A 13,367-nucleotide genomic window follows, 5' to 3' on the forward strand; every position below is an offset into this window, starting at 1 on the left:
AGTGTTGAAAATTTCTATTCCACAGCTAGCAGCAGATGCACCTCACCCTTTGGAGCAGATCCTCTCTGGATATGGTTTCTATTCCCGCCGGTGACAATATTGGTGGGAATAGAAACCACTTTTACTGACATGAATAGTGAAAGTGAGAAGTTGTGTATCCGCAGGAGCAACCAAAACAGAACAAGAAACGTGTGACATTTGGAAGTTGACACAAACTCTACAAACAAATTTTCTTGTTTACAGATTTATTTGAACTCAAGCCCTTCGTTTACTCATTTACACCTTAAAATGTTGCAGGCACTGCGGGCTCGTGCATGCTGCCAAAATGAACAAAATGTTACAGCAGTACCAAGAAACAAGAAAAAGAACAAAGGGAGGGGGGGTGGCTCGCTGCTTGTTGCCCGAATCATCAGACAGGGATGCAGGTCTGGAGCAGCGATGTTCTAAATGCACCAGGAGACTCAACATCTGAAGCGGTCACGTGGTAACAGGCTGTAGACTCTGTACCCTACAGCGGCAGCAGTAAGGGGCTGGGGGTTTGGTGGGCCGTCCTGGGCTTTAACTTTTTCGTAAGCTCACGTCGGCACTAGTGAGCAGTGGCGACAGCGACGTGCTGTCTGATTGGTCGTCTCTCTTCAGAACCAGAAAAGCTTCCCGACTGATTCCCAGCAGCTCTCGGAGTCCATTGTTCTCCAGCTGAAATACACGGAGACAATGTAAATGCTGTGTTTAATGCAAACAAAAACAGAATGATTTGCAAATCCCATAAACCCAAATTTTATTGAGCACAGAGATTTCTCCAAATTCTCAGAATCCTTTGAATTTATCAAGCTGAAGATAATTAGATATTCAAAGTCTTCAGAATTATATGTTGACAAATGTTATTCTGAAATTGTTCCACAAGTTGCAGATGCAATTTTTTGCAGATTGATGAACCTCAGCACATCTTTACTTCTGAGAAACTCTGCCTCTTTAAAATGCCTTTTTATACCCAATCATGTTGAGTATTAATCTTTATGCCAGTTAACCGAAAATATTCCTTTTTGTTTACCCCATCCCAACTTTTTTTTTTTTATTTTTTTTTTTTTATTGCTAGTATTAAGTTCCAAATGAGCTACTGTTTTTCTTAAAATGCTACTTATTCACTACTGTGAATAAAATATGGGTTTATGAGGTTTTAATCACTTACAGTACATGTTACAGAGTGGAAATTTGATTTTTCTTTTGTGTTTCCAAGCATGTTAATATGAAGGGCCAAAAGTATCACAGTAGTAATCAGAGTTTCTGCCTGGGCATTTCAAGGATCGGGGGACTATTTTAAATCAAAAAATATAAAGCAAACAGTTACAGTAGGACGACTCTTTGGAAACAGTTAAGAGTTCAAAAGCTCACTGTTGACATCTGGTGGTTAACATGTGGAAACACTACTAATGGTTCTTACTGTCAAAAGCTAAAGCCACCTAGCAATGCTAGTTCGCTAAATAGTAACATAAATCTAACTTTTATGGGATTTATGGATAATTTCAAGTAGTAGAGGTAAAGGTCAAAAAGCCTACAAATATATCTGTTTAACCTAATGAAAATAGAGAGGTAGGATGTCTAAATGACAAAGTAGGTCAAAGGAAAAAAATAAAGCTTGGAGGAAATGTAAATAAAAAGGCTAATTTTTAATTTAAATGCCCTGTTAAGATCTGCTTTGACATCTCAACTCAACATGAAGCTTTAGTTCATTTTTAAACTCCAAACTCACACTGAATATACTGTTAAAATAAATAAATAAATAAATAACGGAGCACATGAACATTTTTAACTATGACTTGTGATCCAGTTTTGACTCCACCCCTCAGAGCCTTGATCATTTAGGTTTCCACTGATGACTTTTATTGGCCTTTGTGTCAAGTGTCAATTTCTTTGACACTTGTGATCCTCGGTGTCACATGAACAGACATTTGTTTGGGTTGATTTGTAACTTCTGTGGATTTTTTGTACCCTCCCCTGGTCTGAAAGCTTTGGAACAATTGGAAGTAATGCTGCTCGGCTTTTACCTCTAGCTGTTTAATCCTCTCCTCATCTTCACATATTCGCTCCTCATCCACCTCTATGGCTTTCCTCATCACGGAGGCCATTTCGTTGATCTTGTCTATGTGTGCTTGCATTTCCTGCAAAGATTTTTTTTAATGCACAAGAAAAGTTAAAAAAAAAAGCAAAATAATACATTAAAAGTACTTGCACCAGATACTGACCGTAGTGTGCTGCTCCTTCAGCTGGGTAACGATGGCGGGGTCGTCCCTCTTACTGGCCATGAGAAGTCTGAACACCTGCTCCCTGTATTTGGTCATGATGAGCTCTAAGGCAGACTGATGTTCTTCCAATGATGTACGCAGCTCTACATGAAGTATGAACAAGTTTGATTTACGGGAAGGATCAAATTCCGGCTTTATATTCCACAAATCAAAGCAAAACTAAAAATGCACCGGCCATCCGATCTCTCAACAGAAGAGTTGACATTAAAGGAAACTGCCTACCTTTGTTTTCCTGCTGGAGCTCCCTAATTTGACGGTTTTCCTGCTGGATTCCCAGGACTAGACTGGAACGAGGCCGATGCCGTGCAACCTCGTTCAGGGCGTCTATCTCCTCCTGGTACTATCAATAAAAAGAACAAGCAGAAAAACCTTCAGTCTAAAATATAAAATGATAGATCATCATAACAATTAAAAAATACTTTTTAAAAAGTGTTATTCCAGCTTTTGAAATAAACTTCATGGATTCTACATCAAATGCTTTAGGCCTCACATTTCCCCAAGTTCATGTGACACCCTACCTGTTTCATGGCCTCTACTCGCTTGTTGAGATGTGTCGTCTGTTCGATTAACATCTCAGCAGCGTTGTCATGGTTGCGAAGCCTTTCCACTAATGATTTGGCATCTGCCAGGACCTTCTCTAATGTACAGTTCATGCCTGAGGAAATACAAGTGATTCTTAAGAGGAGCTAGGACAAGGTTGCTTGCAAACATAGTAGTCATCCACCTCGTCAATCCTTCTTTTCTTCCCTTAAGTATTACATTTGGTTAAAGCAATTATCCATTAGCAAGCTATTCATTATAGTGATGACTGACACTATTGAATTATATCTTATTAAAATAGCTTCTTTATTTAAAGGTAGGCTGACTTTGTATCTGTACATACAGCAGCTGCAGTCAAGTGAAAGTTTTCTGGGAACTCTGAACAGTCCTAAAAAAACCTATGTATATACCATGATGCAGTGGCTTTTTGCAAGCTATTGCTGCTGTTAAGCAGCAATATGTTACAGCAGCCTTTTTCTATAAAAGTTGTCTTTTTCTATATGATAATCACTTTAATATGTTTTAAACACGACTTAAATCAGAAATGCTTGATCTAGATCTATTTTGCTTGATCAAACAACAACACCACGATATTGGTATTATATAATTTTAAAAATATCTGAAAACCAAGAAGTAACCTCAACTGAAGCGTCAGCTCTGACTTCAAAATACCAGCTAAAAATCATTCATTGACATTGTGTCTAGGCTTTCTCCTCCTCGACCTACTCGTCATTACAGCTGCTGTGTCAGCTAATTCGCTTATTACGAGCAAGCCTTGCGTGTTTTAGGCGTCAGATTCACTTTACATAATTACTTCTGAAGCACATTCGTCTCAGCTATATAAAACGTGAAGGGAATTAGTTTCTCAGTTTTCCAAATTCAGTAAGCTGACAACGTAAAATATATTTTAACAACACATACATACATACATACATACACACACAAGCTGGGCTCACTTATTAGCCAACTTACTAATCAGAGTTAAGCTTTCATGCAAATCCACTTACATGCTCGCATTATAAACGGGTGCGTATATCAAATCGGTGTTGCCATGCAATTTTAGATAATGAATTAAAGAAACAAAAATGATCATACCTGGGGAAGCCACAGTACAAGACATTGGAATTGCGTTAACTCCGCTGCTACTTCCTGTTGATGTTTAGTAGCTAATATTAGCTAAAGGCTAACATTAGTCCTCATAAAGCAGCCACAAACAGGGTCTAATAAAGATCCGTTCCTCGTTAAAATAGAAGATAACCTCCGCTGATATGAAAATATCGATTTTTAACGCGTTTCAAGTTTGCTGTGAACCCAGTTGTGAGACGGTAAAAGTAAGTAACCCAACCTTTGCCAACCAAGGTTCCCAAAATACCGAATATACCGCGAGATGTTTTATGTTCTCGCGACAGTTACGTCAGAAACAGACAATATGGCGGACCGGCTAACACAACTTCAAGACGCAGTCAATTCGGTAAGGCAAATGTTGAATATCTTAAACGTTCTTTGGTAGAAGGAGGTGTAAAAAAATATATAAAATGCATCGTCATGTCGATTAGAGTTGGTAGCTAACGCAAACCAGTGGCTCGAGTAGTTTAGTAACATGTGAACAACACGGGGTAGCTAACCATTATAGCAAGTATAGTTAAAGGCCTGTGTTACGAAACGACCAAACCAGCTCAGTTATTTTAAACAACGAAGTGTTACAGTGTTAAAACGTCGTTTTGGCTAGCTTCCTTGAACAAAATAATACAAAATAAATATATTTGGAAAAGAAAAATACTAAACTAACGTGGGAAAGTAACCCCAGAGGGTCAACATTTGATATTCAGAAGTATTTAACATGCAAAAGTAATTTCTCTATATTTGGCTTGCAAGGGACCAAATTTTCTTATTTATTTCAGTGGTCTTGAACAGAAGTTGAACTTAAAGGAATTACGAATGGAGAAAAGTAGGTCAGATTTTGATCCTTCATGTTGTACCAGCTTGCTAGAATATTGCAAAGTCTGTTTTTGCCTTACATACTGTATTTCCACATATTTTTTCCCATTTCAATAAAGTGCTGCACCTATTTGTCATTTTCCAAAACAAACAAACAAACATAATAATAATAATTATTTAAGGGTGGTTCTAGACCAGGGATGTCATTCTCCTTTTGCTTGGTGGCCTACATACAACACACTATGCACTTTGGGCCAATCAGTGAAACTACCCTTTCTGTCACTTACAGTCAGAACTTTAACTACACATTTAATCCCTGAGACATTGTAATATAGTTTTTCTACACAATAAAGAAAAGTTTGTCAGTGTGACTTGTTGGGCTTAAATTGTAGGAAATAAATGTGTAAAATTGGAGATGCTTGTCCATGCCTTCATCTCCTCTCGTTTAGATTACTGTAACGCACTCTTTTCTTGTCTGTCTAAGGCTTCCCTAAATCGCCTCCAAGTGGTCCAAAATGCCGCAGCAAGGCTTTTATCCCACAGTCATAAATTCTCCCATATCACCCCTGTGTTAAAATCCTTGCACTGGCTTCCGGTTGAGTATAGATATCAGTTTAAAATCCTCACTTTTACATTCATGTGCCTACAAGTGAGGCCCCCACTTATATCACTAAGCTTCTCCAAACCGGATCCTTAGATCCACTGATAGTGGTCTTCTAACCATTCCATGGACCCGTTTGAAAACGAAGGGGGATTGCGCTTTTCAAGCCTTGGCTCTAATATTATGGAACAGTTTACCTCACCCGCTACGCACCATCAACTCTGTAGCTACTTTTAACAGCTCAAAACACATCTGTTTAGACAGGCATTTAGGTAATATTCATGTGTAGCAAACTGTTTTACTGGATATGCTACTATACCCTATTTATAGTGTTTTATTGTATCGATTGATATGCTTTTATTCCCATGTGAAGCACTTTGAAAAAACTTCCTGTTTTAAAAAGCGCTATATAAATACATTTTACTTACTTACTAAAATAACAGAAAAAGTTCTTTTGGCTTGTTGTGTAGACTGTCCTGTAATAATATATTTTGTAATGTGACCCCATTGTAAAAAGCACAGATTTCTATAGTAGATAGTTTAAAAAATGAACTTTCTCTCATTTCATTATTTGGGGGAGGTTTTATCTTCAGGAGAAGCTGTAAAACTTATGAAAATACAGTTAAAAGTCCAAAACTTAAGCATGCCTTCACATTTTTACAGTGGGTAAAATTGGATTCTGGTCTCCGGGCCTTATGGTTGACACTGGTAAACTAAATATCTATATTTTATAATAATAATAATTTTAAAAAAAAAAACATACTTTGGTAAAACTGATGAAAGAAATGTCTTTAAATTTCTTTTGTCTGAAGTTTATGTTATCAGCAGCAGCAGCTAGTGTCTTGTTCAAATAACAGCGTAACCTATTACTGGTTTTGTTTTGTGTGTCCAGCTTGCTGATCAGTTTTGTAATGCTATCGGCGTTCTGCAACAATGTGCACCTCCTGCATCCTTCAGTAACATCCAGACAGCTATCAACAAGGATCAACCAGCAAACCCAACAGAAGGTTTGTGTGTTTTTACTATGACATTATTTTTAACCATCGTTTTTATGTCACTTTATATCAGCTGATAAATATAAGGTGCCCCACCGGGAGACTCTGTTGTCCTGCTGGGAGACTTCAATGCTCACGTGGGTAACAACAGCGAGACCTGGAGGGGCGTGATTGGGAGGAACGGCCTCCCTGATCTGAATCCGAGCGGTGTTTTGTTATTGGACTTCTGTGCAAATCACAGTTTGGCCATAACGAACACCTTGTTCGAACATAAGAGTGTCCATAAGTGCACGTGGCACCAGGATGCTCTAGGCCGCAGGTCGATGATCGATTTTGTAATCGTATCACCAGACCTGCGACCATATGTTCTGGACACTCGGGTAAAGAGAGGGGCTGAGCTGTCAACTGATCACCACCTGGTGGTGAGTTGGATCAGGTGGCGGGGGAGGACGCTGGACAGACCCGGTGCACCTAAACGCGTAGTGAGGGTGTGCTGGGAACGTCTAGCAGAGGCCCCAGTCCGCGAGATCTTCAACGCACACCTCCGGCAGAGCTTCAACAGCATTCCGAGGGAGACTGGGGACATTGAGTCCGAATGGACCATGTTCAGCGTCTCCATCGCCGAAGCTGCTGCATTGAGCTGCGGCCGCAAGGTAGTTGGTGCCTGCCGTGGTGGTAATCCCCGAACCAAATGGTGGACACCAGAGGTGAAGGGAGCCACCAAGCTGAAGAAGGAGTCCTATCGGGCTTGGTTAGCCTGTGGGACTCCGGAGGCAGCCGACAGGTATCGACAGGCCAAGCGGAATGCGGCTCGGGCAGTGGCTGAAGCAAAAACTCGGGTGTGGGAGGAGTTCGGAGAGGCCATGGAAAAAGACTTTCGGACTGCCTCGAAGAGATTCTGGCAAACCGTCAGGCGTCTCAGGAGGGGAAAGCGGTGCTCTACCTGCACTGTGTATAGTGCTGGCGGAGCGCTGCTGGCGTCGACTGAGAAAATTGTCAGGCGGTGGAAGGAATACTTTGAGGACCTCCTTAATCCCATTGACACGTCTTCCGAGGAGGAAGCAGAGTCTGGGGATGAGGGAAGTGACCCGCCAATTTCCGGGGGCGAGGTCACTGAGGTAGTTAAACAACTCCTTGGTGGCAGAGCCCCTGGTGTTGATGAGGTCCGCCCCGAGTTCCTGAAGGCTCTGGATGTTGTAGGGCTGTCCTGGTTGACACGCCTCTGCAATGTTGCGTGGAGATCAGGGGCAGTACCCCTGGACTGGCAGACCGGGGTGGTGGTCCCCATCTTTAAGAGGGGAGACCGGAGGGTGTGTTCCAACTACAGGGGGATCACACTCCTCAGCCTCCCTGGGAAAGTCTACGCCAGGGTGCTGGAAAGGAGAGTTCGTCCGTTAGTCGAACCTCGGATACAGGAGGAACAATGCGGTTTTCGTCCTGGTCGCGGAACACTGGACCAGCTCTTTATCCTCTCAAGGATACTTGAGGGTGCATGGGAGTTTGCCCAACCAGTCTACATGTGTTTTGTGGACTTGGAGAAGGCATTCGACCGTGTCCCTCGGGGTGTCCTGTGGGAGGTGTTGCGGGAGTATGGGGTGTCTGGCCCATTGCTACGGGCCATTCGATCCCTGTACAACCGTTGCAAGAGTTTGGTTCGCATTGCCGGCAATAAGTCGGACTTGTTCCCGGTGGGTGATGGGCTCCGCCAGGGCTGCCCTTTGTCACCGGTTCTGTTCATAATTTTTATGGACAGGATTTCTAGGCGCAGCCAAGTGGCGGAGGGCTTTCACTTCGGTGGCCTCAGAATCTCATCTCTGCTTTTTGCGGATGATGTGGTTCTGTTGGCTTCATCAGGTGAAGGCCTCCAGCTCGCACTGGAGCGGTTCGCAGCCGAGTGTGAAGCAGCGGGAATGAGGATCAGCACCTCCAAATCTGAGGCCATGGTTCTCAGCCGGAAAAGGGTGGAGTGCCCACTCCGGGTCGGGGATGAGTTCCTGCCCCAAGTGGAGGAGTTCAAGTATCTCGGGGTCTTGTTCGCGAGTGATGGGAGAAGGGAGCCGGAGATCGACAGACGGATTGGTGCTGCGGCTGCAGTGATGCGGACGCTGCACCGGTCCGTCGTGGTGAAGAGGGAGCTGAGTGTAAAAGCGAAGCTCTCAATTTACCGGTCGATCTACGTCCCTACCCTCACCTATGGCCACGAGCTGTGGGTAGTGACCGAAAGAACGAGATCGCGGATACAAGCGGCAGAAATGAGCTTCCTCCGAAGGGTGGCTGGCCTCTCCCTTAGAGATAGGGTGAGAAGTTCGGCCATCCGGGAGGGGCTCAGAGTAGAGCCGCTGCTCCTCCACATCGAAAGGAGCCAGTTGAGGTGGTTCGGGCATCTGACAAGGATGCCTCCTGGGCGCCTCCTGGGTGAGGTGTTCCGGGCATGTCCCACCGGGAGGAGGCCCCGGGGCAGACCCAGGACACGCTGGAGAGATTATATCTCTCGGCTGGCCTGGGAACGCCTTGGTATTCCCCCGGATAAGCTGGAGGAGGTGGCTGGGGAGAGGGAGGTCTGGGCTTCTCTGCTTAGGCTGCTGCCCCCGCGACCCGGCCTCGGATAAAGCGGATGAAGATGGATGGATAAATATAAAAAAAAATTAAAGTTCAAGAGGAGATGAGAGAAACACTCATCAAAGATGGTGACGTTGCATAACTTCTCCACCAGAGGTCACTGTGCAACTTCATTATGTTTGGAATCCAACAAACACAGTAACCAGCTCAACATTATCAGAAACAGATTGCATGTAATTGCCAACTTGAGCCATCGAACCTCAGACTGATATCAGTCATAATGACTCCATCTTATAGTAACATTTATGGCAGTTTTTAATAACAGTGATGGGGGATGCTTGACAATCTCATTTTGCAGTGAGATTACGTCATCTCATTGGATAAAACAGATACTGATAAAGTTTAACTTTGAGGACATAAATTGTACTATATGTTATTGCAATATTTAGCATATCCCATAATGTTGAAAATGACAGTAATATATTGTAAAATTGTGGTATCAAATGGTGTCTGGTGATTCCCAGCCTAGTATAGCTGTGTGTTGGTACATGTCATAGCTGTGTGCTGTCACCAGAGGGCAGTATAACAATTATGTGGAACAGTCTGAGAGCTAGACTTGTTTGCATTTGTTCAGTTTCTCCTTTAACTTCGACCCTGATACAGAAAAGATATGTCGTAATATAAAAATAACTTCTTTGCAGTGAAATGGAACACGGTATTGAAAATTTTCTACGTATCCACTGTCTGTGTTTCTCATGCTGGTTTTTTTATTGTTGATTATTTTTTGCCACTGTTTCCTCTTTGTGGTGAACTCCTCTGTTACTCCCTTTCCTGTTAAAGTGAACTTTTCAGCAAATTAGTTTCTAGTATTATCACTGTCAGCCAGTGCTACATGTGCTGTTGATCTCTTGGAGCACTGCACACAAGCATGTCTGTAGAGGTTGCATACCCAAAGTTATCAGGCTACATGGACAAAATCTTATGCAAACTGACATAAATGCAGTACAGACTGGCTTACATAATGTGGAACAGCTTGTTAGCTTCAAAAAATTTGTCTGAAACAGGAATGAAGACGTCCACACAGTGCTTTGTACAGTAGTCATCCCTGATCATACAACACCGGGTCTCCATCACTACACCTGCATATCATTCATGATGAATGTCTCTCTACAACTTAAATGATTTAGTTTCACCACTTCTTTACATTTTACTCAATATTTAGTGACATTTTATCTTTTCACTCTAAATACTATGGTACATAATGATTTTTCTCTTATAAAAAAAGGGAGGGGGCTACTTTCTGTAGCTCAAAAGCATGTGGAGTGTGTGTTTATGTTCTGTTATATATATTAATGATTTGCATGATGATTCACCTGTATTTTGTTTTTCTTGATCTCTGTTTAGAGTATGCCCAGCTGTTTGCAGCCCTTATAGCCCGAACAGCCAAAGATGTGGATGTACTCATAGACTCTCTGCCCAGCGAGGAGTCCACAGCAGCTCTGCAGGTCAGCACATTCATAAGTACCACTGACTATTTCACATGTGTGTATATATATTTCAATGTATTAATTCTATTTTCCCGTGAGTATTTCTAGCTATCAGTCAGCAGAGGGAACCAGTTAAAAGTTCATACTGTTGCTTTCATGCCAACTTCACAAGTCTCTGCAGAGATTTTTTTCCCCATTAATGTAAAAAAAACAAATAAAAGAGCAGGAGAAATTTACTAATCCTGCTTTGATGTTAGTATTTTTGTCACATTAGCACGCACAGACACTCTTTAGAATAACATTCCATATTCTCTGTTTGATGGGGCAGTGTGTTTTGTGTGTAAGCAAACTGTTTATAGTCTATAGTGAAATATGTTAAAGACAACAACAATCATTCTTGTGTTGATCTCTCTCCTGTAAATAGAAAGATACATGACATCAAATGTCACTTTCCTGTGCACTGCTTTCTACTATTAGATTAGGCTAGAATAGATTAAAGAACAGAAAACTGAGAATAGAATGTTTCCCAGCAAGCATATCTGAGTGCAATACACAGTACTGCCAGTGAGTACCATTACTCACAAATGCCAAATGCCAGTGAGTACCATTACATTAGTAATGGTACTCGGAAAACTTGCTAACTTTTTGATCTGTTTCCAGAGACTTTTATCAGTAGACAAAATGCAAAAACACTTTTAATACTTTATGGCCTTCACTCAAGAGAGAAACAATAAACACCAATTATGCTTAATGTAATTACAAGCTCCACATGCTTTTTCTGACCCGAGTAGGTGCTACTCTTTCTCAAACAAGTATGATATTTATTTCTAGGTAATGTTATAAGAAAGTAAGCCATGTCATTTCTAGCTTTTTATAACTCGGAGCAGTAGTCGTCAGTCTTTCTGAGAAACACCCGAGCAATATTGCATAATCAGTGGTGTTGGGTCTTTTTGCAAGGATACTTCTATTTTCATGCGGGCCACAGGGCAGCATTTTTTAGATCTTAGTGCTGTCAGATGTCAGTGGAATTTTGTGAATGAGGCTTCCACAGCCCAGAAGTTCTGGTTTCCCTGTAGCTCTCTGAGGGCCAACAATACACGCAACTGGTTTTGGATGTAAAGTAAAAAGACATCTGTCATACAAAGCTGTTAGAAACGATCAGCTGTAAGACCACGTCTCAGGAGACTTTCTGCACACATTGTGAATCATGCATGAAATCTCGTCACAGTCTGATGGCAGCTTTTGAACCGTGAAACAGAACTTGTACAAAGTGATTCTCATCAACTATTTAAAAGTTGCTCACACACACCACCTGCGTTGTGTGGGGATATTGGGTGTACCAGGTGGGAATTCTTTTATTATTCTGTCAGTTACTGTGAGATCTGATGCTCCCAAGTTATACAGTCATGATCTGCACACAATTAAAGGAAACCTTCACTCAGTTGTTCACTCAGTTATTTGACGCTTCACAAAAGGGCAAATAAAAACACTTAAGCTGTTTTCATTAAATCTGACAGTCTGTGACCTCTCATCAGGCAGCCAGTCTGCGGCAGCTGGAGGAGGAGAACCATGAGGCAGCAGCTCGGCTGGAAGAGGTGGTTTACCGCGGCGATATGCTGCTGGAGAAGATCCAGAGTGCACTGGCTGACATCGCCCAATCCCAGCTCCGCACCCGCAACGGGGCACCTAGCCAGCCGTCACCGGCTGAATCCTGACCCGAGGAATGCATAATATGATTCTGGACAATTTTCAGTCTTTTCAGCTATTTTTTTTTTCTTTGCCTTCAGCCACAATAGGCCTGCCAAATGTGGTGTGTGTTCACATGTCAAATGTGTGAAAATGTAGATGCTGAAGCGGTTCTGTGTGGATGAGGTCATCTTTATGTTTTTTGTTTGTTTTTGAAACGTCATTTCTGCAGCTCAGCTAAAGAAGGATGAAAGATGGTGTCTTTACATGCACACGGATCCTCTTTTTCCTGAAATTTTTATTTTTAAAAAATGAAAACAAAAAAAAACTTCTCCGTGGGTCTGAGGAGACCAATCTGCCAGGTGTTCTGTGATTTATGTACACTATATGTTATATATTTATGTCTGATTTTGTAGATATTCAATTAAACCATCATAGCTCATCTCTCTGAAGTATTTTCTTTAAATAAACCGTGGACAGCCACATAAGTGTTAATAACGTCCCTTTTTTATATAATTTGCAAACTGTTACCACAAGCATTTGTACATTAACCATGTGGGTGATGTTAATTGTTGGAGTTTGTTCGTGGCATTGCATCAGTTTCGTTTTTTTTCATTTGAACTGATACGCTAGCAGAAACTGACTTGACGTACTGCGAGCCTTTACCAGGAAACGATTACAATTAAAGAATGACCACATTTCAGTTCATGTGACCTTTAAAGGAAATTCTGATGGACACAGCTTTGAGGAACTAAGCTGTGGCTCTTGTATATTTCATAATGTGTTTTGACAAAAACAATAGTGAAAGAAAAAGACTTTAAAAGGAGGGGAAAAAAAACAACTCAATAATCTGGTTCTATCGACGGTTTGAAACGTTTCAGTAAAAGGCATGAAAATTTCACATTACGGAAAGTTATGTATATGCATGTGTTCTGTTCTAACTCCTAGTCAGTCTGATACATGATATAAAAAAAAATCTAAAGAGCAAAAATGACTTTTGTCATATTTGCAACTAAAATATTTTCACAAGTCATGCCGTACAATCTTGATTTTTGCAAAACAAATGCTTTCATATTGGCTGAATCCATTTCAGACTGAACTTTGTGAAACCTAGGCTGCAGGCCAGAGAGTTTATAGCCCAAATCTAAATATAGGTGCTGTGTCACAGCTCAGTGGGCTCCATTGATGTGAGAAATATAAAAACAGCCTTGTCTGCTGGCCACCACACCCAGACGTGTTAGCGGGACCCACCCGCCTG

General features: G+C 41.7%; 2 protein-coding genes across 3 annotated transcripts; one reads left to right on the forward strand and one right to left on the reverse strand.

Moving 5' to 3' along the window:
* Positions 1-228: 228 nt before the first annotated feature.
* Positions 229-4,077, reverse strand: fgfr1op2 (FGFR1 oncogene partner 2). Its single transcript, XM_003455706.5, has 6 exons — positions 3,939-4,077; positions 2,822-2,958; positions 2,526-2,643; positions 2,244-2,386; positions 2,046-2,159; positions 229-696 (listed from the first exon to the last, which is right to left on the reverse strand). The coding sequence occupies exons 1-6, from the start codon at positions 3,961-3,963 to the stop codon at positions 559-561; spliced, it is 675 nt and encodes a 224-aa protein (XP_003455754.1). The 5' UTR covers positions 3,964-4,077; the 3' UTR covers positions 229-558.
* Positions 4,078-4,174: 97 nt separating this feature from the next.
* Positions 4,175-12,553, forward strand: med21 (mediator complex subunit 21). 2 transcript variants are annotated; one of them, XM_019346978.2, is made up of 4 exons: positions 4,175-4,314; positions 6,275-6,389; positions 10,341-10,441; positions 11,941-12,553. In XM_019346978.2, the coding sequence occupies exons 1-4, from the start codon at positions 4,231-4,233 to the stop codon at positions 12,136-12,138; spliced, it is 498 nt and encodes a 165-aa protein (XP_019202523.1). In that variant the 5' UTR covers positions 4,175-4,230; the 3' UTR covers positions 12,139-12,553. The 2 variants fall into 2 exon arrangements, with proteins under 2 accessions (XP_019202523.1, XP_003455753.2); XM_003455705.5 differs by having other exon boundaries at positions 11,959-12,553.
* Positions 12,554-13,367: the final 814 nt, after the last annotated feature.

The sequence above is a fragment of the Oreochromis niloticus genome, linkage group LG17, assembly GCF_001858045.2.
Source record: "Oreochromis niloticus isolate F11D_XX linkage group LG17, O_niloticus_UMD_NMBU, whole genome shotgun sequence".
Taxonomy (NCBI): Eukaryota; Metazoa; Chordata; class Actinopteri; order Cichliformes; family Cichlidae; genus Oreochromis; species Oreochromis niloticus.

Coding starts and splice junctions, on each gene's coding strand:
- fgfr1op2 (XM_003455706.5), bottom strand. CDS start 3,963: ATGTCTTGTACTGTGGCTTCCCCAG. Junction 2,644..2,821: donor GAGTAGAGGCCATGAAACAG/GTAGGGTGTCAC, acceptor TTTTATTGATAG/TACCAGGAGGAGATAGACGC. Junction 2,387..2,525: donor GCTCCAGCAGGAAAACAAAG/GTAGGCAGTTTC, acceptor TACTTCATGTAG/AGCTGCGTACATCATTGGAA.
- med21 (XM_019346978.2), top strand. CDS start 4,231: ATGTTTTATGTTCTCGCGACAGTTACGTCAGAAACAGACAATATGGCG. Junction 4,315..6,274: donor TTCAAGACGCAGTCAATTCG/GTAAGGCAAATG, acceptor TTGTGTGTCCAG/CTTGCTGATCAGTTTTGTAA. Junction 10,442..11,940: donor AGTCCACAGCAGCTCTGCAG/GTCAGCACATTC, acceptor TAAATCTGACAG/TCTGTGACCTCTCATCAGGC.